Raw genomic sequence first — 24,305 nt, 5'->3', positions numbered from 1 at the left:
TTGTCTATTGGCTTGTTTGGCAAATAGAGTTTAGAGTTTAGCTGTTAGAATTTTAACTTTTTGTTTCGTAGATTTGACTGCTGATTTGACAAAAAAATTTATAAATGTGTTTGGTAAAAATTAACTGATTATTACTTTTAATACAATTGTGTTTGTGTAAAATGATATTTATAGACATTTTAATACATATGTGTAGTATTATTATTAAGGGCAAGAAAGTCATTAAATATATTTCATTCTAAAACTCTCTCTGAAACTCTCTTTTACCAAACACCCCTTTTAGAGTTTTTGACTAATCAAAACTCTAAAAGTGGTCCAAACATCTTTTTTTGCTCCGAAACTCTAATTGCCAAACACTCCCATTATCTGTTACTCAATCTAATACTTTGTTCGTGATTTACTTGCCTACTACTTCCTCCGTTTCTTTTTACTTGCAACGTTTTGACTTTTACACTATTCACCAACTTTACTTCGTTTATGTTTGGTGATTTATAGGTAAGGAAAAACATATTCATGTGGGATCTTGTTAGATTCGTCTGAATGCATATTTTTCGAATATATACTTTTTATAATTTTTATTTATCGGTAATTAAACTTATTAATGGTTTAAATTATACATTGACAAGCGTGAAAGTCAAACTGTTGCAAGTAAAAAGAAATAGAGGATGTATTTGTTACTCAATCTAATACTTCCTCCGTTTCAAAATTAATACTCGCTATCAAATACGAAACGCAAGATTAGATTACCAAAACAACATGGTTAGCTACTTACAATAGCTTAGAACAGAATTCCAAAGCACATTTGATTATTTTAAAACATCTTCGTCCATGAAGTCTTACATAAGCAATATGATAATTGTGATTTGTTCTTCTTATTGAGGATTTACTTGTACTCTCAACTCTCGAGTACTTAGAATCAAAGGACTAAATCTTCCTAAGTAACATGATAATGGTGCAATGTTCAGCAAGTTCTCCATTCGCTAAATGCTGAAATGTAAGCTTGTTGAATTTCTCATACAATAAATCTAAAATGTCTTCTCCAAAATGACGCGAAATCAAGGATTCGGAAAAAGATCTCATGAATTTGCCTATGGCTTCAGCTCTCTCCCAATTGTCCTTAATTTCATTAGCAACATGATGTGCAATTGCACTTGTATTCTCGAGTTCAAATGAACCTTCAATTTTTAGTATGCTTTCAATTTCCTCTTTGCAAGGGCTATAATATGGGAAATTGAAGGTGTCTAGCTTCTCTTCCTTGATCAATCCCTGAATGATAAGCAAGAAAAATCGACGATTAGTTATACTTCTTCCGTTTCAATTTAGTTGTGACACTTTCGATTTCAAAAAGTTTCAATTTAGTTGTGACATTTTTATTTTGGGTAATAATTTTTCTTTATCTCTCTTCTAATAACGTAGGATTCTTTTATTTATTTTTTCTCTATTTCTCTCCTCTCCAAAAATGTATAAGAGTCCGTGATTTTAAAAGTGCTGCAATTAAATTGAACATAGGAAGGAAATTACTTGAGAAAGCAAAAGAGAAAAAAAATATTGTAGATGAAAATTAGCAACAATATCTCTACCCGTTTTGGCTATGATCGTAATGTTTTTTTAGTGCAAAATTGTGAAGGTATCTTCGTATCATTATTTATGATAATGCTACTTTATCCCAAGATACCTATTTTCTTGAAGGTGATATCTTTTGATATCAAAATTTGTAACCATAGATGTTAATTTGGTGTATCTTTACGAATGCACACCAAAAAAAAATTAACGTTGTCACCATTTAGTACTACTAACCAAACGGTACGAGATGCAATGGATTATATTCATACCTGAGAAACAAGACAAGTGATGGCTTGAGCAAAGATTTTGAGTTCCCATGGTTGCCAAGTTGTCCCGTTCGAGTCCGATGGCCGACCTCGAAAAGTCAAGAGCATACGACCCTTGGATAGTACTTCTTGAGAACGACACTTGAGGAATAAGGTGAAGTCTTGTTCGAATTGAGCCGAGTAAGCTTTTGCAACAATCTTAGGGCTTGTCTCGGATATGTAAATGTTCCCCTTGTTTATTGGTATACCTTCTTCACTATAGAGCTCTGATGGTGCCTTCACATGCCAAACATATTTCTCAGGTTTATAAAAGCAATGTGCACAGTACACACATGTTTTTTTTTTAAAAAAAACTATAAGGTAGAGTTTGAGCAATAAAAAATTAACGATTCATATATTCTCTATCCAAAATCCCTCATAATTTATCTCGTCAAAATCTACCCCTAAATTTTTTCTTTCACCAATATAAGCTCTTAATTTTAAAATGTATAGCTCATATACAAGTCTACCTTATAGAGTTTTAAACTCTAGAGAATCTGGACTTATCCAAGTAAGGGTGGCAAAATCATCTCCAAGGAAAGTAGATGTGGCAAACGAGTTGTTTGGATCGGATTTTAGTCCAAGTTAAATTGATTAGGAAAATTCAAAACAAATAATTGATTTTTGCCAATAATTATATATTTTTTAGGTATGGGTATAGTGATTCAAAAAAATATGATTTGGTTTCGCCAAATCTAAATTTAACTTATGTAGCTATAAATCTTCGTTTTACTTCAAATACTTTTGTCATGAGACATAGGTGGGAGTGGGACACCTGAACATTTCATTTTGATTTTTGTGTTAAAATTTGAAAAAGTTTTACGAATTAGTTGAGTTAGACACTTAGACACGATCGGACACAAGTACCTGAATGCGAGCAACATAGGATTTAACTAGACAAATATAAAACACCAAAAAGACCAATTAAGAAAACAAACCTGAGATAACCAGTGAAGGGTGTAATTTGCATGAACAAAATGCAAAGAATTCCTAGGAAAAAGTCTGCCATAATAAGATCCAGGAGTAGACATTAAGAAACAAAATGGTACACCATCTTTTCTTTTTAATTCCTCCATATTCAGCAAATCTTTAAACAACAAACCAAAATCATTTGAAGGAAGATCATTCAAGTAAATAATAATTTCAGGCACTTCACCATTTTCATCCCACTTTAATTCCTTGCATTTCTTTCCAACATTTTCTATCACCAATGCTACTAAAGCCAATGGAACAGGGCCCACTCCACAGCCCAAATCAGCCACTTTAAGGGCCTCATTTGGGCTTCCACCATCTGATATGAGAGATTGAATTCCACTTTCTAGCAAAGATTGGCCCATTAAACTCACTCCTTTCTGTTGCAGCAAGTTGATAAAATTAGGAAAATTTATAAAAAAAAACCTTTTAAATGTTCAATTTTGCGAGAATTTTTCTTTTTAAAGTATTTTTTGCGCAAAAAACCCACAAACTAGAATTTTATTACAACATGAAATATATTATCATTTTTCGCTGTGGTTTTTGAGATGCATAAGATAAGGGTGATGCTACCGTTAATGGAAATAGGGAGTTAAAAGAAAGATAGAAAGGTCATCGTTGGAATGTAGAAAAAATACACTACAAAATGGGAATAGGTCTCTTCTGACAAGAGAAAATTAAGTTTGTCGTTTCTTTTTACAAAAAAATGCTTCATAAGTTTTTTTTCGCAAAATTGAATCTTTAAAAGGTTTTTTTTTTGGCAAATTTTTATAAAATTAAGAAGTTAAATTGTTTTTCATAAGAATTTAATGTGAACGAAAAATAGTAAGTTTTTGTGTTACCTGTACGAAAGAATTCTGAGAATAGCTAAGTTCTCCATCACCTTCATTCATGTGAAGAAATTCTTGTAGCTCCATTCTTCTCTCTCTATTTTTTTTTTAGCCCCCCTTCAAGAGTTCAAGTATTTTGAAGTATTTTGGCCTTTGTTCAGCTAGAACTTCATCATTCATCATTCATAATTTATATCGACTATTTTCTGCTGCTACGTGTCACACAACAAAAGGAGAGATTTTGGAAAAAAATCAACTAACAAATCCTCCATTATGGTGATACTTTTCCTATTTGGTTCTTTGAAAATCAATTTTGTTGTTATGATTCAGCGATTAAGCTTACTGATCTAGACGAGATTCGATTCCAGATTTCGAATACGACTCCTATCGATTCCAGATTTCGAATATGACTCCTATAAAATTTTACTAATTAAGTTAGATGATATCTTGAAAATAAAAAATTGTAGTTGTACAATACATTTTCACAATGTATACTTCTAGAAAAAAATGTCACGTCAATCTCATTAGATAGGTCACACTCACATCACAATTGTGTATATAGTAGTATGTATTATGTATATATTTTTTTATTTTTATAAGGTAAGTTGAAATCTCGTGCAAGTATGGATGGAAATTGAGGTCCTCCTTGCATGGGATGGAACTTGATTTCAGGATCTCTTATATCATAGGTGATGTAAATTACACTAGGCTACTACGTGATGCTTAGTATATACGTATATATGTATGTATATATATGTATATGTGTATGTGACTATTTTAAATGGATAGTCTATCAACATACGGAATGATGTATATCTTGAGTGATACGACCAATTACTCATAAATAAACAAACAATTTTAAATATTTATTTATTAAATTCAATTCCTTCTCCTTTATAGGGTTTGTAATAGAGTTACATTAGCATATAGCATATTCATTGTAAATGTAATCTTTCGAGATTTGGATGTAAAAAAGGAAAACAATCAAAGAATCTTCATATATATTTGAGAAAGTAAGAAGAATTAAAGTAAAAGTATTTCAGGAGGGGAAGGAAGCAATAAATTTTTTATATATAAATACAAAGATATGTTAGGTCTTCGGGCCTGTTCTTCCTAGTTTATTTACAGTTCAGTTGTAATCAGTTCATTTCAGTTAAGCTCATTTCAATTCAGTTAAACTCCAATTATCATTTCTATTAATTATAATTTTAATTCATTTCAGTTGCAATCAGTTCGATTCAATTGTTTGATGTCGAGGAGAACATACCCTCCATTCTCTTACAACCGAAGCCCAAACAAACAAGTTGGTGAAGTTTGAACAATTGAACGCACGGTCGAACTTGGAAGTACATAGCTCTACATATTTTTGTGAGTATATGTGAGTCAAATTGTACAATTATATCGTCTATTGTAGACAGAGTATATAAAAAGGGAAATTTCGACAAATTATTGTATCTCAAAAAAAAGCAACATCCAAATTGCATAATTATTTTTATTATAAGAAGGGTAAAACTAATCACTTCATTTTCTTTTCTCATTTTAGAGAAACATTATGAAGTGTTGCTTTTTGTATGTGTTAGCCACTTCATTTTCTTTTCTAGTTTTGGGAAAACATTATAAATCAAAGTGATGTATTGTATATGTATGTACCTATTGATGGAACAGGGGTTCTAAGTGATAACGAGTATCAACTTGTCGAAGTGAAGCCCTCTAACTCTATATACAGTGACTACCAGTTAAATTTGTCTCATATACTACAAATCAGTTGATTATTACTTTATAAATAGAAAAATACTACATTAAGTATAAAAAATATATAATTTTAAAGAAAACAACATATGTAATTTCACATATAATAAAAAAAGTACTCCAATTACTCATATCCCACCTTTTCCTCTTGCTCCAATTACTCTTTTCGGTGTTGGTAAGCCCATTTTTTTTTAAAAAACTTTTATTTAGTTTTATTTACTAATTTGGGATTACTTATGAATAATCCTCAATATCTCTGTTCTTCCAGAGTTTTCTAATTTTGGGGTTCTTTATCTCCTTTTTTAGAGCTTGGTTGGAGTTCTTTCTCTCTCATTGGGAGAATATAGGGTTTGATTTCCATGAATTCTTCAAATGCCAAAATTTGTTGATTGTTTGTGATACAATTTTGCGACTAGTACAATTTACATGTGTACAAAGTGAGAGTGATATACTATGTCATATAAAAGGCAGTGTGATTTTACGAATAAATAAAGAGTACGCTACATCTTCAAAGTTATTCCATCATTATTGTGTCTTTTTTTCTCAGTCCAACATATATTGTACAGTAGATGTGGTATGTGTGACGTTCAAATAATAAAGTTTCATATCTTTCCTCTTGAAAAAAAATCATAATAAGGTTACGTTATTTTCGTTTAATCTGATATAAATTTTTATGATCTAATCTGATATAACATGATCTGTTCTTTTCTGATCTAATCTGAACTTTTCTAATTTGGTATGATCTAATTCGATCGACCTAGACTTTTTTAATGTGGTCTGATTCGATGTGAACTTTATTCTAATAAGGTAACTTATCAACAACGAAAGCAAAAACTAATATATATATATATAGCAAAATAAATAAAGTAAGATTGTGTTCTTCTCAACCTATTTAATTCAGCTAAAGCAAAAATAAGTTGACTTCAAGAAGGAAATTAAGTTTGATTATGCAAAAACAAGTTATGGACAAATAACACACCCACGCTAATAAAATTTCTTACTACATCTTAGACATCTATACTAATATATTAAAAGGCGTTCCTAAGAACGTATATGTGCCACGTGTCACCCTCCATCATCCAATAACATTATATCCACGTCTTTCTCATATAGTAAAAAAAAAAAGGAAAAAATTGTTTACGTAAAGATTCGAACCCATAACCTCAAGTATGAAAGTAAGAAATCCAACCATTACTCCACCATACCATTATTGATTTTGTAATCAAAATTAATGATGACATATGAATGGAAAACGTTTGAAATACATATAATGATGAATAAGATGACTTTTTTAAATGAGTATGAGAATACTTATTTAACTACTAATTAATTGTAGCAAAGAGAAAATCCGGGGCATCGCCCGTGCCTAAATACTAGTTATTTATATAAAACTTAGCCAACTAAGGCTATGTTCAGTTCACCTTATTTTTGCTTATTTCAGATCTAATCAGATCAGATCAGATCAGATCAGATCAGAAAAAATAAGTTCAGATCAGAAAAAATAAGTTCAGATCAGATCAGATCAGAAAAAATAAGTTCAGATCAGATCAGATCAGATCAGACCAGATCAGATAAGATCAGATCAGTTCAGATCATATCATGCTTATATTTAAAAACTCATTATTATTAAATATCTTTCACTACATATTAATAAAAATTATAATAATTGAATATTAATAAAGTACTCATTGAGACGAATCAAACAAGACCCCACATGACTATATTTTTTCTTATATATTGAGAAAAATCTAAAAGATTATCTCTAATTGTGAATAGTGTCAAGATTCTAAGTGAGAAAGATAAAAAAATACAAAGGGAGTATTATTATTTACTAGTACATTTGTTCAAAAGAATTATTATTGTTGTTGTTGTTGTACTTATTAATTATTAATATTGGTAATTATTATTAATCTTGTTGTTACCATTATAAATGTCATTGTTATTATTATATTAAGTTATTTTGTTGTTATTAAATAATAGAAAATTAAAAGCCACGTGTTAAGAACATAAGATTGATGCAAAAATAAGAAATATATAAAATATGATATCTCAAATTCATGACAACGAAACTACTAAGTTCGGATTACATTTCAAAATAAGCTAAGTGTGAGATACAAATTATAAATTTAGATTCGGTATACCTCTTCCTACCGAATTTCAAATCTCTCTAGCTATTTGAAGTTGCACGATATTTATTTATTTTTTGCTCAAGTCATAGTTTTTGTATATCTTATTCTATTTTATATGGAAAAAAAAGAGTTGAGTTTGCCGACTTCTCAAGTGTGAAACTTTTTTTTAAGGGAAAGTGTGAAAACATTGTATAAGTGCTCTTATAAAATAATGACTTGAGTTATATAATTATTTTTAGTAATACTAATAATTATGATTATAATTATTATTGGTGTGCTTATAATAATGATAATAATAATAATTATTATTATTAATAAAAGTTGTGTAAAAGTTGTAATAGAAATAAAATGATAATAATAGTAATACTATAAAGAAGATCTTATTAATGTATTGCATAATAATGATTTACAAAGTAATAATATAATAGTAATAATATATTTTATATAAGATAAGATCTTGTAAATCACATCAGTTCAGATCAAATCAGATCAGATCAGATCAGATCAGATCAGATCAGATCAGAAAAAATAAGTTCAGATCAGATCAGATCAGATCAGATAAGTTCAGATCAGAAAATTTCAGGTGAATCAAACATAGCCTAAATTAGATGACATACCACCACTCGAAATTAGTTAAACGAGAATCCTTTCAGAAAAATCAAAATTAACCTAGAAACCCTAATCCTTCCGATTCCCTTCCATCAAAAATCAAATTTAACCTAGTAACCCAAAAATTTTACCCGCCATAAATCTGAACTTCGAGGTTGGATAGATCACGTGAGTATCAGTGGCGGGAAGAAACCCTAAATCCTAATCTTTCCGATGACGTCTTTTCTCGACGAATTTCAAGCCAGTAAGTTTCGCTCTCTTCTTAGTTTTTCTTTTCAATCGAAACGTTTCTATTTCGTGTACGTATGAACCCTAATTCTTTTCTCGACGAATTTCAAGCTAGTAAGTTTTCTCTTTCTTTTCGTAGTTTGTTTCAATCGAAACGTTTTTATATATTTTTTATGAACCCTAGCTTTTTTGTTGAATTGTCCGATTGATCCCCGGAAATTCCATGTTCCTACTTTAATTCGTAAATTTGATGTGATTTATGGCGGATTTTTTCTAGAATGTTCAGAATTATGTGTAAATGTTTCCTGCGTTTGCTCGAAATTGATGGATTTTAAGGAAGATTGTTCATCTTGATTTAAGATTTATTATTGTGTTTTCTGTGTTGGATTACCAATTAACGGTTTGATGAATTGGCTGTTTCTCTTTACAAAGCTTTTGATGCAAAGAATTTGTGAGTGATATCTATTAGAAGTGTTGAGATTATTTTTCAACTGGTAGCTCACTAGTTTGATTCTACTTAATTGGGGAAAAATGAGATTGATTCTACTTCACGTGTTTAAAGAGATATATCAAGATAAATTGCTATTTCGAACAATTGTAGACTGGGGAATGGGGTTTGATTAATGATTAGTGCGGTGTGATATCTGCGAATAGGACTTTGCCTAAAAGAATGAAAATGATTTAAAAGATCAGAGGGGAGTGAGGAATTGAGGATTATCGGGAAGTGTGGGGGCGAAAACATGTATAACCCATCTGATGGACTGATTATTGAAAATAATATGACAGTTAGTAAAAAGAGAAGCTGCAAGTATTGCAATCAATACAACAAGTTAATTCTGTTCCAGCCCCAATTGAAGTTGAATGATATGTAAATGTAACCCTGTCCGACGCAAATTGACCAGATTTCTTAAGCGTTCTTTTAATTTAATGACAGTTAAATTGCTGGTGCTGCAATACCGCCTATGTGGATTTGGCTATTTACATACCACGCTCTGCAAAGATCTGTTTACTATTTGTATATGCTTTAAAATGTTGCTTGTGAACAAAATTAGCTTTAGGACAATTTATACCAGTTGCAGATTATGAATACAGGACAATTGAAACTTTACATAATCAGGTAATGCCTGTAGTATATCCCTAATCTCCCATCATTTGGTAAAATGTGTGTGTATCAGCTTATGTCCTTACCTGTCCGCATTATATCTTTCCCTTCTTTGTTATTTTATTGACATTGATATCTGTTCGTGGATTCTTTTGAATTAATTCCAACTTTTGTTTGTCCATTTTGAATATTTCAGATGTTTACCTAGTCACTAACCTGACTATATTTTTCCATACATTTACTTAGTCAAGTTCTTTGAATGATAGAGGAAATTAAAGCTCCATTATTCATGTTGTATCGGGGAAACTATAGTTGATTGAGCTTCATCTCTGGATCTAAACTTCAGTGGCTTCATATTCTGTTGCAGATCTTGAGTTGCTTCCAAATATTCTGCAAAAGAAGTATGCATTGCTACGTGATCTTGACAAAAGTTTACAAGGTGCATTTGCCAATTGTCTTTTTTTTTTTCATCGTCTTGCTTCTAGGCTTGAAATTATTGTCCCCTCTTCTCTAAAATAGTGTTTGCTCCATTTAGCACCCATGGTTTTTTTTCTGTGTGTTATGAGCACAACATCTCCTTTTCTTGAGCTAAGAAGATTTTTTTTCTTCTTTTTTTCCTTTTATTTGGGGGGATGGTTGTGGACTTGTCTTTACAGATATCCTGCGGCAGAATGGACAGCGCTTTGAGCAAGAATTAGACAATATCAAGCAGGGGTTGCTCTCTGGTTCTGTTACACCAGAGCCTTCTCGCATCAGATTCTCAGATGAAGCACTTGATGAGCAGAAGCACAGCATCAGGATTGCTGATGAAAAGGTTGCTTTAGCTATCCAGGCATATGATTTGGTATGGCACTAGGACTCATATCTCTTATCTTTCCCTTAATTAAGTGAAATAGTACATGCTATTGTTATGATGTTTGACTCTTTTGTCGATTTTCACACAATAGAACTAAAATTTTTCACTGCTTTCTTAACACCTTGATGTAGTTGGTTGCGTGAAAGTCTATTGTCATTCTGTAGAAAAGGATTGTTAGCTTCTATCTCAATTGACCGTTAGTAGGATCACATGACATATTAAGATTGCAGTTTGCAGGCACACTCAATGTCATATAGGTATGTGAAATTTATAACAATTAGTTTTTCCCTTTGGTATGTTCTCCTCCCCAAAAAGAACTTCTTCACTACTTTGTTAATATTTACTAATAAATTAGAATGATGTTCCTCTTAGTTGCCACATTTGCCTTTTGCAGTTCAGTTTTACAATCTTTGACCATATATTTTCACTAACCTATAGCATAAGAATATATTATCACGTGAAACTGAGTTCTCGCTAGATTCGTATCATTGTATATTTTCGTATAATCAACTAAAATTACAAAAGAAAACTATAATAATCTCTCCATATATCCATGATGATTTCTTCTCTTTTCTGATCTGCCTTATCAGTTATAACCCTATTTATAGAGAATCTGATTCAATTTCCCCCTCTCTTTACTCTAATTAGCTCTCTTGTCTTCCCCCTCAAACTACTACTAACTGAATCTACAATGCCCCTCCCCTTAGCCCAGCTCATTGCAAGATCCTATTAGCTTGTTGGTTTGGAGTTAAAATGCATACGTTCCTGATCAATATATGTCCAGCTGTTAACTAGGTTTTCTCTTTTTTGTGGATGACCTTTGGGGTAGTAGTTGAAAACATCTAGGATAGACGACGAAATGCAGGGCAATCCCCTTTATGTCTCATTTGTCATCTAAATATTTCTAATTTGGATGATCAAGATCCTTAAATAAGGGCGTTATCAGTTGCTCGAAACACAAGTATTCAGTTCTATCTCATCTTGTTTTAAATATATTTCAACTGAAAATTGTATTGTTTATATAATTTTATCTACTTTATTTCCTATAATCTCATATGCTATTAAATGTAAGGTAAATCTTTTTACAACCCCTACTTATTTTTCATTTTTGCAAGTTACTTGTCTAATGAAGTAGGATACTTTGTTATTATTATGTCTATCTATTAAATTAACTCATATCTTGTATTTATGTCGTTGAATAAATGAAGGGATAGCTGTCACTCAAGCAAAAAGCTAAATGTCAGAATAGGGGCACACGGTTAGTGTAAAGTTATACTTCCTCCGTTTTTTATTACTTTCATCGTTTCTTTTTCACGAGGACCAAGGTGAGGACTGAGGAGAGATAAAGAGAGATAAAGAGAGATAAAAAAGGAATCCCATGTGCTAGGAGAGAGAGAAAGGGAGAATATATTGCCAAAGATAGAAACGATGCAAGTAATAGAGAATTGCCTAAAATTGGAAATGATGCAAGTAAGAAAAAAACTGAGGAAGTATGTCAAGTGCGGTTGTTCTCCTCATGATTAAGGCTTTGTTCTCTTAACCTGGAATAATTCTAGATTTGTATGATGTGGTCTTGATTTGAACCTAGTTGTAGTTTTAAAATAGAACATTTGTCATAATTCGAGAAGAATAAGTAATACTGATCTGAAATAAGTTGAAGAGAAGAGGCCGTAAGGTGACATGAGGATTAATCTTTCCCATACACTTCATGTGAAGAATGTGAGAGCAAAGTGCAACTGGTGTAATCTCATCCTCTTGTTTGACGCATTCACATTGCTCTCTGAATCCTTTGAACTTGAAAGGGGGGGGGGGGGATTAATTTTCACAATGCAGAAGCAGTCTTTGTTCTTACTTCTCTCTGATGCTCACATGCCACTTTCCAATCTGACAATCCAAAATCTCGGACTTTGTCAAAGTCGAACATACAATTTTTAATGCTTGTCCATGACCCGGTGAACCTGATTCTAATACAAACTTTGTGCTTGAGAACGTTGTTATTTATTTTTGAATGGTAGCATTAAGGCTCTTTAGCCCATGTCCAAATTCCAGTCCAATTCAATGGGGAGATCGGAGACATAGCATCTTTCTCAATAAAAAAAATAAGAAGTTCCATTTTTAGGAACAGTAAATGAGAAAGGTGGTTGGTCCATTGAGAAATATTATTTTAGTTACTGCAACAACTATCCAACTTGGTTCCATTTATGGGCATTTATTAAAGCAATGACAACAAGGTGAACATGGAGATGTGGTAGTAATATTGATGTCTATTGTAAAAAGTTGAATTTACTGGAAGTTTTAGGCCTTTGGGGTACATAGTTTGCAAGACATTGCATAAGCCACCTATTCTCCACTTGTGCTAGAAGGGCAGCTAAAAGGCAGTAAAAGAAACCGAACAAATATTTGGTGAAGATGATGTCAATAAGTTAGTTATTGTAAAGGTTGTGTCAGTCAATTAGTTGTTAGAGCCCCTTAGTGGAATAGTTTTTGTAAAGCACATTCAGAAAAGAGAGAGAAATGAGTTATATGGAAGAGAAGTTCACCTCTCAAAAGTGAACCGTATCGTGCATTCAAACATTCAGTTACTAGAATCATCAATACAAACCTATTCTTAGCCTACTTTTGTTGTTATTGATTAATTGCTGTTCTAGTTGCTTGAATTGATAGCATAGTATAAATAGATGGGGGTGGAGTGGAGTGGGGATAGAAGGGGAAGAAGCACACGTGTCGACTAAGTAAAATGATACAAGGAGGGCCTCCTGCCTCTGCATGGAGAAGTGTGATGTTTTGCTACGGAAGGCCGTATCTTGAACTAGTTTTAAAGGGAATAAGTCTTTTCTGATTCCCTTACTCATTTTTGGCCTATTATTCTCTTGCTGTTTCCTTATGATCTTACAGCTTCTGACGTGCTTGTACCATCCAAGCCTCACCTCTCCATTCTTGTAAATGCCTTCTTTAGGTGGAGGCAAAGATTTTGAGAGCAGTATTTTGTGTCACATTTAGGCATGTTAGGGTCAGATTTACAAAGTACCCATCTTCTTAGTTCTGGAATTCTTTTTTGTACACCACTTTTTTTTCTGCCCTCATTCATAATCGCGATTTTGAACTGTATAATATAGGTGGATACACACATTCAACAGCTTGACCAATATCTAAAGACATCTGAAGAGGAGAGTCGACGTGGTACTCTGTTTTCCTTTTTCTCCCTTAGTAGATCTGGTAAATGTAGCATTCTCTGTGTTATTTCACTAGATTTACAAAAATGACCTTGCATTTTACAGAGAAAGAACTTGCATCTGCTGCTGCTTCATCTGATGCAAATGTTGATGGTAGCTCAAAATCTGGGAGGGGCAGTGAAGGTGGAAGGGGGGGACGTAAAAAGTAAACAACTTTACACTTAATGAATGTTCAATATATCTTGTTTTTAGCTAACTTTGAGTTTTTCTAACCTTCAGGCATTTCAGTTCCCCTTCGAAAAGTCAATTTCTTTTGCCTAAATGAGATGTCATCCATAACAGTGTTATTTTACCCTGAATCCCTGATGCCCTAAGATACACTGTATTTATTGTTTCTTTTTGTGAGATAAGTTTTTCCTCATGTTTTGTAGAGTTATTCTCTCTGAAAATAACTTTTCTTTGCAGAACTCGTCTTGCAGCATCAGCAGCTTCCACAGCTCCTGCAAATCCACCAAGCATGGACTTGGATGTACCAGTTGATCCCAATGAGCCCACTTATTGTCTCTGTAATCAAGTCAGCTATGGTGAAATGGTTGCTTGTGATCATCCTGATGTAAGTCTTTCTTCTTCCTTTTCTTTTTCCAAATATTATTAATTCTCGTGATATTCTTAACCATGATCTGACCAATGTTATTACGCTGCTCTTGCAGTGCAGGATCGAATGGTTCCATTTTGGGTGTGTTGGTTTGAAAGAGAAGCCAAAGGGGAAATGGTACTGTTCTGATTGTGCCGGAAAGCAGAAACGCCGTAAAGGTAAATAGTTGCTGCATTACACCAAAAAAACATGTGAACCCAGCATCAATGGTCATCATAAGTGATGAGAAACAGCAGATCTTATTTAAGGGATCTTGTACAGCTGTACTGGCTGATTAACTTGTAGGCTTAGCTTTTAGTTCAGGTATACTGGAAATCCTCTTCCCTACTCTCTATAGCTGCAATAGGCGATTCGTATTAATCTTATGAATGCTTAAAATCTTATTCTGTAATAATTTGTATCTTGACCCCCTTATGTAATCCTAATCTTGGTGGTTGTCACCTTGCTTTAGTGTATAAATTTTTTCTTCCAACTGTCACCTCTTTTATCAGTTGTAGTCTGATGTACACATTTGAGGGTTTTCTTTGAAAAAATTCCCAATAGCTTGTTCCTTGTGTAACTATTCGAGTTTGTATTGATACTATTTTGATCATTCAGAAGTTGGCATATACTACTAAGTACTAAGTGATAGTACTCTGAATTTTGATCGATGTATTAGATAGTCTTTCCGCGAGACTGTTTTATTATTTACTCCGTCCTAAAATATAATCCCTGTTTTTATTTTGGGAGTTAAAATTTAAATTTTTTGATTAAATACTCTCACTAATGTATATTAAAAAAACATACTCATGTTGGGTCTTGTTATATTCATCACAATGTGTATCATTATAATATCAATTTTTTTTTACTAATATGAAATAGAAGATATAATAGGTCAAAGGTACGTCTTGAAGATTGTGAAAAAAGAAACAGGAATTATATTTTGGGGGTGAAGGGAGTAGTATTTTAAAAGATATCTTTTTTTTATATATTTTATTTATGCTACTTCTTAAGTAATTTCACTAGCACATAGTGATTCAACTAGCACATAATAAGATAGACGGACTTTTGTAGATTAACTACATGTCCAATTAGAACCAACACTTCCTACAACTAATAGGTATTTTTCCCTTTTTTCAGGTAACCTATCAATAACGAACTGAGAAGTCTATGAGTTTTTTTGAACACGTGGAACATCTTTATATGATTTGAACTTTTTTTTTTTCCAAGTAAAGAAGAATTTTCGTAATACAATATTATACGATATATAAAAGAAATATGAAGACAAATCTAACTGAATGAAGCACATTTTTTTTTTCCAAGAATACTATGAAGTTCAATATATAATAATGTTGCACCCTCTGTTTACTAATGCTTTAACATATGGGCTTCAATGAGAGTATCTTTTAGAGGGTGTTTGGTATGAAAACTTTTGATGTAGGAAACGGATTCGAATAAGCGTTTCCATTTCTAATTGTTTGGTATGAGTGTTAAGTAACAAATACCGTTTCCAGAGGGAAACATAATCCCCCCATTTGTTAACCTTATCAAACTAGTGGAAACTGGAAACAAATCACGTTTCCTTCCTCAATCGTAAACCTCTCAATTGTTTCCATTCCACTAGGATACCAAACAACTATTAAAGGTAACGGTTATTATTTACATTTCTCCTCCTTATCAAAATCCTTTCCATTCCGTTTCCATTAGTCTTACCAAACACCCCCTTATTCTGCGAAAGTTTTGAAAAAGAATATCATGATTTGCTTTTGTAGACAACTCAAATGTAGTTTTTCACTATAAAAAAGAAAAATAATTTAGTAGTATTTTTTGTTTGGCTTTTTCATTTATTGTGGACTAAATTGGCAACACCAACCAAAATTTTTTATCGAACACTTTGTTAACAACCAATAGTTAAATAACCAATACAAATATCTAGTGTAACCGGGCAAGTAACATATTGCAGCTAATCGCTAACAACTAATTATCACACACCCCATAATCATGCAAACGACAAATTTTTTTGGTCCTACTACGAGGAGTTTCCCACCGCCTTAATTTAATTTCCTGCGGGAATTTGCATGGGTATCTCAAAAGGCAGCATCCCTTCCAGTTGAGATTTTTTCCATACCCAAGACTCGAATCCGAGACCTTGGTTAAGGAGCGAGAGACCCTTAACCACTCACGCGGTCACGCCAACCCCAATTGGTTTGCAAACAACAAAATTTGAGTGCATAGGCTACATTAAATATTAAAATATGTTTTCCCTCAAAAAAAAAAGTATTACAATATATTTAAGATTATAAAACTTCATTAACAATGCTAACCAAATTGTACCCAAAAGGTCACACAATAACAAGAAACCAATAATTTGTCACTAATTAACCAAATTATACATGCCATTAAGGTGGTATATCCTCCCAAATTAAGGACCTTTTTAGAGGCCCCCCCAAAATTCAGGATCCCACCAAGTGACGTTTATTACCCACTTAAGCTTATTATTAATGCATGCATTGCTGGATTTCCTTAATTAGACTTCAATTCTCATTTTAGTGCTCTTCTTTTTAGCCCCTTCTATTCTTCCTATATCTATTGAACAGTTTTTCTGTGCAACTTTTTAAGCTCATATTAGTTCCGATGAACCGACAGTTTTAGTGGCGACAACACATAAGACGACGGATTTTGAGGGCCGGCCTTGATTTCACGCGTGCCCTTAACAAGAGTATAACGCTAATTTACTCATAATATTTATATCCTTTATTGATAATCTAAGCTTTGTCCCCTCAAAAATAATCTAAGCCTTGTAGTATTTCATTGTCATTCTTATTGTGATTGTTATTACTACATAAAGTTGTTAGAACTGTTCCTTTTGGTGGTGGAACAAATTTGGGAGAACCACTTTCCTCGTGACGTGGCTTCTTATGTATTCATGGACAATTTGTCCCTTGATTAATCTAGCTTATGCTTTTCCCCTCAAAAAAAAAAAAGTTGTTAGAACTGTTAGTACAAAAAATGCTTCATCATGTGCTTGCAGTGACGGATCTTGAAAGATTTGCTATAGGGGGTCAGATTTTTCCACGATAACATATTATGATGCCGTGTAGCTTATTTTTGTATGCTGGGTTTTGGGCTTTGAACTACAGGGCTTAATCTTTTTTTAAAAAAAAACCTACAGGGTCAGGCCCAGGCCTGCCCAATGAAGATCTGCCATTGTGTGCTTGAGTCTAGGTAATTTTTTTGAGCGTATTTTGGGTGTAGCATGTTACTCCATAAGTTATTAAGTAACATGCGTAATGACATACGCTTCAACAACAAGAATGATATGGATTATATAAATAATGACATGAATCTCATGTTATTCTGTCATTTATTTCATGACATTTGAGTATTTTTTTTTTTTACAAAAGAAGCGGTGGTTTATAGGTTGTTACATCATAAATTATGGTGTAAACCGTGTAATAGTTACGCACAAAAATTTCTGGTTTTTTATTTATTAATTCACTTTAAAAACTTTTCCCTTTCTATTTATTTGGAGGCTTCTAGATGAGTAATGAAAAAGAAATATTCTTACAGATCCTTCAGGTAACAAATAGGCCTTAGATTACTATATTTAAGGTTCGTTCATTTGAACTTCTTTTGACTTATTTCATAAGTTCAGTTAGTTAAGAAGATAAACTTAGATAAATTCAGATAAAATAAGTTAATTTTTCATACAACTTATTAACAAGCAAATAAGATAAATTTCAAATAAAAGTAGTTTAAACATAATAAGCTTACATAAATTTAGATAAATTCAAATAGGTTTAGATAATTTGATTTCAAACAAAACCAGTTAAATTAAACTAATGTCATGCATGATAAAAGATTTATTAAAACCACATCTTAATCAATATGTAAAAATGGAGTTATTTATAGGGTACTCGATTACCTTGGAAGTTTAGCTTTCCTTTTATTTTGGATTGTTATGCTTGTTATGTTTTGGAGGTTCTGTTTTACACATCTACAAAAGGTAAAGGACAATGAGGAATCCGACACAGTGGCACTTTAACCAATTTGATTACGTCTATGGTGTACTATAATTCATGCTTATTGATGGTCATAATGAGATGAGAGAATTTAGCAAGACGTCTTATTTTTTCTACTAACGTTCTGTATTTTCATATCAAAATACTTCCGGTAAGGGTTGATACTTTATAGTATTTGTGCTGGTTGTGGGAGCACTGAGCAGCAGGTGATAGCCTAATGGTATTGGCATCACCTCCGATCCTAGAGGGGATCGAGTCTCACCCCTTGCAAGGAGGGATTCCCAATTTCCCTCCTTCCTTACAAGGGACTTCATCTTACCTTAACCAAAAAAAAAAATTGTACAGGTTGTGGAAAAGCTTTAATTTAATAATAATAGATAAAAGTATTTGTGCTAGTTGATACTTTTTTTTATACATATTTTTTGATACTTTTAAAATAACACGTTGTTATTAAACTAAGTAAGACTCGACCTAGACACCTAGTGTTAGTGGTTTCGTCTCAGGACTTCAAATTCATAAAATCAAATTTTTATTATGAGTCTATTTACCACGAGAGATAAATTTTAAAATTCACTGATCAAAAGATAAATTCATGACTCTTCAACTTGGTTATAGAAATCAAAATAGAAGTGTTGTTAATTAGGACTAAGGAATAGTATATTTGATTTTAAGATGAAAAGGACAAACAAGTCATGTGGGATCTTGTTAGATTCGTCTTGGTATGTATTTTATTAATATGTACTTTTTATAATTTTTACAAATACAAAACTAAAGATATATGTCCTTAAAATTTTACACTGACATGCGTAAAAAGTGTAAGGGCCTGTTCTCCCCGGCTTATTTTCAGTTCAGTTCAGTTCAATTCAGTTCAGTTCAGTTCAGTTCAGTTCAGCTCTTGACAATACTTTTACTCTCACATATCACTATTCATTTCAGTTCAGTTCAATTCAGTTCAGTTCAGATCAGTTCAGTTCAATTCATTTCAGTTCAGCTCAATTCAGTTTAGTTCAATTCAGTTCAGTTCAGTTCAATTCAGCTGTTTTATGCCGAAGAGAACAGACCCTAAATGTGTAGATTAAAATGAAACGGAAGGAGTATATAAGAGTCTCGAAGCAAAATTGCATAGGTTTAAGCAAACGTGAGTAGCCGCCGAGCATATAAAGCCAACATTACGCCTTGGAGTTGGAAGAAAAGGACAGTGGTCAAGCCAACTGCTAAGTGATAAAATCATCTTATTAGTGTCTACTAATTATCGTGATGTAAACAGAAAAAACAACTATGGGAATTGTGCGGTGTTCCTTATACTTTACCAGGAGTATGTATGAGGACCATAGCGTCAAAGTCTTAATCAAATGTATGAAATGAAATATTAATTTCTTGTTTTCGCTGATAATTTAGATAGATCATGTATCTCAGCATTAGGTGATAGCCTAATGGTATTGGTATCACTTTTGATTCCATAGATCCTATGATCGTGTTTCACCCTTGCAAGGAGAAATCCCCAATTTCCTCCTGCCCCTCCTTAAAAGGGAATTCATCTTACCTTTAAAAAATATATAGATCATGCATCTAGCAATTTTTCATATCATTCTCGACAGTCTATTGAAGTCACCTTAAGAATTTACGGCCTGTTTGGTTACTGGTCATAAACAGTGGTAATGGTAATTGAATTTAGTTTAAATTTGTAAAGAAGTTGTCATGTTAATGAGTAATGACCATGGGAATGAAACTTAATCACAAAACATGAGTTTTCCTTTCTAAATTTCCATTACCACCCAATACCATATTCTCAAGTGGTAATGTATAGTAATGAAATTTTAGGAAGAAAATTTTACCTGTTTGTGTTAACCTTAGTGGACATCAGGATTCCGCACTTGGAGGTAGTGAAATTTAATTTAAAGCAGTGGCGTCTATACCATTGTACAATTTCTCTGATTACACATCTTCAAAGAGTTTCATCTTTCTCGTAATTTTTCAGTATTATATATATCTTATTTGTTATTCTCAAGTACTTCAATTACACCCTATAATTCCAATAGTTGGCAAACCATAACTATATAATCCACACTTAAATCTCAAATGAAGATGTTACTTTTAAGAAGCTATATTCTTCATTAAAAAACTCTAGAAGCAAACATATTCATAATTTACTAAAATAATTAGTAAAACAAAAGACAACATAAATCTCAAGCATAAATCAAGATTATTTTATATATCATAAACAAAATGACAAGTTCCTAAATCCAAATAAATTCAACCACAAACATACTTTTTGTATCATCCTATAGTTAGTAGCTATATAGAGTGGCCTCCAATTACAATTGATTCCAAAAAGTGTTGGCTTTTTCTAAACTCTTAACATTAATTAATTAACAACCCAAAAAGAGATTAAGCATGCAAATTAATCATTATATTTTTAAGAGAATATGAATGAGATATGCTTAAAGACATGCGCCACACGACATAAGAAACTCCAATAAAAAGTTCTTTCCACAATACTCCCTCCGTTTTTTTAAATGTAACATATTGACTTTGGACACTATTCATCCAATATACTTTGATCATTAATTATTATTTATACATAAGAAAAAATATAATCATATGAGATCTTGTTTGATTCGTCACGATATACATTTTCCAAATAGATATTTTTTTATAATTTTTACTTTTTTTACAATTAGAGATATTATTAGTCAAAATTGTGCCTCGACGACAAATGTGAAAACTCCAATGTTACATCTAGAAAAACGGAGGGAGTATTTTATTTTTTTTCCTTTGCTTCCTTTTTGGTTGGTCATGAGTTGCTCCCTCTAAATCTTAGTTTGGTGGCTCCACTTTTCTCTCTTTTGTGTTCCCACACTCTTAAAAGAAGATATAATCCCCACAATATTTGACTAAGAAACACCAAACAGTCCCTTAAACCAAACTTCTCTATTTCACTGACAGTCAACCCGATCCATGTCAGTAATCGGATCATGAGATCATAACCGTCCAATTCATATCAGACACTGAAATTTTTGACTTTCACATAACTTACTTAATTACTTAATTTAATTAAGTACAATTAATAGTTTGTTTGCAATTTTGTTTACATTTTGTTGAAGAATTAAGCCAATTATCTTTCTCTTGGGGGCCACTTTTCTTGAGAGATAAACTCATGCTCACGAGTCATCATTCTGACAGACATGCTCTAGTAGTTTATGAACTAAACTTGGATTATATACATGTCCACACGATTACAAGATTGTTTTTGTATTATTTAATACATATGTTTAATTATTGTTTAATTTGGATTGAAGCAAACTGTTTTAAAACATATTAGTAAGAGTTACTAGATCTATACATAATTTACTACCTCTATCCAAAATCAGTTACGGCAAAATATAGTTCTCGTTTCTTTTTGTAGGTCTCCAATATGTATCTTTGACCATTGACGTCTCTAGTTATGCATTGATAAAATTATAAAAGTTGATATTATGAAACTACACATTGAGACGAATTTAAAAAGTTTTCGATTGAGTATTTTTTTTGTATATATCAATGAGAATATTTGGTCAAAGGTTTTAAAACTTGACCATGAAAAATGAAAAAGATACTATATATACTAGAGCGACAATCTATAATAACAAACCCTTATCCATACCAAGGATGTTTTCGTATAGTGGTTAAGATTGAGGTACTATGAAAGATATAGGTCACAAGTTCGAATCTCCCATCCCCTTCTTTGTACTACCTTGCCTCCGTTCCTATCTGTTCTTTTTATTTTGACTTTTTTCCTCTCTAAAAGAGATTTCAAATAGAAAGAACGAACTAATTAAAATATAGGGAATGTTTACTAATTTATATTTCAGTGAATGGATTGATTAGTGATTACCAAGTGTTGAGTTATACAATTTTCAAATTTTGTGTATATATATTTTTGTTTATCAGCTCTTCACATAGGAACAATTTCTTTTTCCAAATTAAGCAAATTAGTAGATACTTTGTTTCTGTTGTTATATACTTCCTCTATTTCTTTTTAAGTGACACATTTGCATAGTGTTTACTATTCACAGTTTAAACTTTAATTAGCTTTGGTGATTTACATTTTAGGAAAAACATAGTCATGTGAGATCTTGTTATCAACTTTTTATAATTTTTACTTATTAATAATTGAAGATATTAATGGTTAAAATAATGCATTGGCAAACGTGAAAACAAGAAATGTGTCACTTAAAAAGAAACGGAGGAAGTATACTTGTCTTGATGTTGGTAAATACTTCATTCGTCTATAAATAGTTGCACCATTTCATGTTTTCACGATTACCGATATATGTTTTCAATCATTCATATATTTGATTATCAATAAGTAAAAATTATTAAAAGTTGATATTAAGAAAAAATATGTTGAGACATATCTAACAAGATCCTACATGACCATATTTCTTCTACAATATAAATTACCGAAGACAATCAAAATGTAAAATATGAATAGTAAATACTATGCAAACTATGCAACTATTTTTCAACGGAGGAAGTATTAAATACTGACAATAAAGTTTGAAGAGATCACACATTACCACGTTAATCCAAGCAATCTCTCTATTTTGGTTAGACCCAAGACAATGGGTGTAGGAAAACAAGAGGATATATACTAATATCATGTACCCTAAGTCCCTAAGGTAAGCTATACCTAATATAATTATATCAAAAATTACTACTATTTTAATAATTTTATGTATAAATGTATATGCAATTCTAAGCACAAAGTGAAAAAATAATGCTAAAATGAAGGAACTTACCTTCTTGTCTGCTCGTAGACCAAAACGTTGAACACCGTCAACTAGCTTTTTTGTATGTCGCCGAATACACTTCCTACTTTCTCCATTTTTACCAAAAAAAAAGATGAACACAAAAAACCAAGGTGCATAAAATACAATAAACAACTTAGATCATGAGATCAAATCCCCATGAAAGCACTCACAGACTCACAGTCTTCTTTGCTCTTCTCTAAAATCAAAGTAGACTCATAATACTGTCTTGTCCTACCATAATTTTAGTATTATATTAAGTAACCCTTGTTATTATTTCATACATATTGTGTTAATTCCATCTTATTTATGCATCTTGTAACCTAAAGCTTGATAAAATCCTTTAGGTGAGGTTTATGATGGAAATTAGAGGAATAGCTAGGTAGCCGTTTGACTAAGGTTCTGTTTGGGAAAGCATTTTAGGTGACTTAATTGATAAGGTGCTACAATTTTAAGTCACCTTATCTGATTAGTGGTGTTTGGTGGAGGAACTTAAATAAAATTTAAGTCCAAAATTTGACTGAAATTGAGTTGGAGGAAAATATAGCGTCTGAGATCAGGTGCTAATTTTTTTTTTTTATCAGGTGCTAAATTTTTTTTATTTTTTTATTTTGTTTTTATCTTTTTAAGCCTAAAAAGATATTTCAGCTATAGTCATAAATAATTTTACCAAACAGGTTATGCAATCAACTAACTTATCAGTTTCAGCTGCTACCTAATCAATTTCAACTGCTACCTAATAAATTTCAGCCACCTTATCAGTTTCAACTCCATTTCAGTTAGTGTTGTCAAACATAGCCTAACATATTCTACCTTTTTATGCACGCGATACGTGCGACGATTATTTTGGACATGGACATGGCTGTTACTTAGTATTAGATCATATGTAATTGGCATATTATATGTAAGTAAAGCTTTTATTAGAGTTGTTTAATTGATAAAAATATAGAAATTTGTACTAAGAAGTTTTACTTTTCCTTGTACATGGTGTGATCGGTAAATTTACTTAATCTCTTTTAGATAAGTAGAAATATAAAACTCGAAAATTAGAGATCCTAATAGATATAGTCTGATCAACTAAACAATTTTCGTAATGAATGTAGTATCGACTTCAACAGCAAACGATTGCCTATAATATTTAGGAAAAAATCGAACCCATCAATGTCAATTATCAACCCATTTATTTTATAAGCTCTCAAAATTCGATAAATATAAACAGTTTCAACTTTGTAAAGTATCTTTCTATCAGTTCTTTAAACTTAGATTAACCTTACAAAGCAGTGAAAAGCGCCACATGATACAATTTTATCGACCATTTAGTTACTCCTTTTATTCTTAAAAAA

The 24,305-nt window shown here is 31.9% G+C and overlaps 2 protein-coding genes across 3 annotated transcripts; one reads left to right on the top strand and one right to left on the bottom strand.

The window, feature by feature from the left end:
• Positions 1-784: 784 nt before the first annotated feature.
• Positions 785-3,820, bottom strand: LOC104903607 (probable caffeine synthase 4). Its single transcript, XM_010691676.4, has 4 exons — positions 3,683-3,820; positions 2,807-3,220; positions 1,833-2,105; positions 785-1,266 (listed from the first exon to the last, which is right to left on the bottom strand). The coding sequence occupies exons 1-4, from the start codon at positions 3,755-3,757 to the stop codon at positions 925-927; spliced, it is 1,104 nt and encodes a 367-aa protein (XP_010689978.1). The 5' UTR covers positions 3,758-3,820; the 3' UTR covers positions 785-924.
• A 4,356-nt stretch (positions 3,821-8,176) lies between these two features.
• LOC104903617 (PHD finger protein ING1) lies at positions 8,177-14,643 on the top strand. 2 transcript variants are annotated; one of them, XM_010691686.4, is made up of 7 exons: positions 8,177-8,499; positions 9,855-9,926; positions 10,144-10,331; positions 13,460-13,523; positions 13,622-13,721; positions 13,982-14,129; positions 14,227-14,643. In XM_010691686.4, the coding sequence occupies exons 1-7, from the start codon at positions 8,463-8,465 to the stop codon at positions 14,335-14,337; spliced, it is 720 nt and encodes a 239-aa protein (XP_010689988.1). In that variant the 5' UTR covers positions 8,177-8,462; the 3' UTR covers positions 14,338-14,643. The 2 variants fall into 2 exon arrangements, with proteins under 2 accessions (XP_010689988.1, XP_010689994.1); XM_010691692.4 differs by having other exon boundaries at positions 8,178-8,401.
• The last annotated feature ends 9,662 nt before the right edge of the window (positions 14,644-24,305 follow it).

Source organism: Beta vulgaris, chromosome 2 (genome assembly GCF_026745355.1).
Source record: "Beta vulgaris subsp. vulgaris cultivar EL10 chromosome 2, EL10.2, whole genome shotgun sequence".
Lineage (NCBI taxonomy): Eukaryota > Viridiplantae > Streptophyta > Magnoliopsida > Caryophyllales > Amaranthaceae > Beta > Beta vulgaris.
The sequence above is the reverse complement of the archived record's forward strand: the minus strand, read 5'-3'. Positions and strand labels throughout refer to the sequence as shown.

Coding starts and splice junctions, on each gene's coding strand:
- LOC104903607 (XM_010691676.4), bottom strand. CDS start 3,757: ATGGAGCTACAAGAATTTCTTCACATGAATGAAGGTGATGGAGAACTT. Junction 3,221..3,682: donor CTCAGAATTCTTTCGTACAG/GTAACACAAAAA, acceptor TTGCTGCAACAG/AAAGGAGTGAGTTTAATGGG. Junction 2,106..2,806: donor CCCTTCACTGGTTATCTCAG/GTTTGTTTTCTT, acceptor TGGCATGTGAAG/GCACCATCAGAGCTCTATAG.
- LOC104903617 (XM_010691686.4), top strand. CDS start 8,463: ATGAACCCTAATTCTTTTCTCGACGAATTTCAAGCTA. Junction 8,500..9,854: donor TCTCGACGAATTTCAAGCTA/GTAAGTTTTCTC, acceptor ATTCTGTTGCAG/ATCTTGAGTTGCTTCCAAAT. Junction 9,927..10,143: donor TCTTGACAAAAGTTTACAAG/GTGCATTTGCCA, acceptor TTGTCTTTACAG/ATATCCTGCGGCAGAATGGA.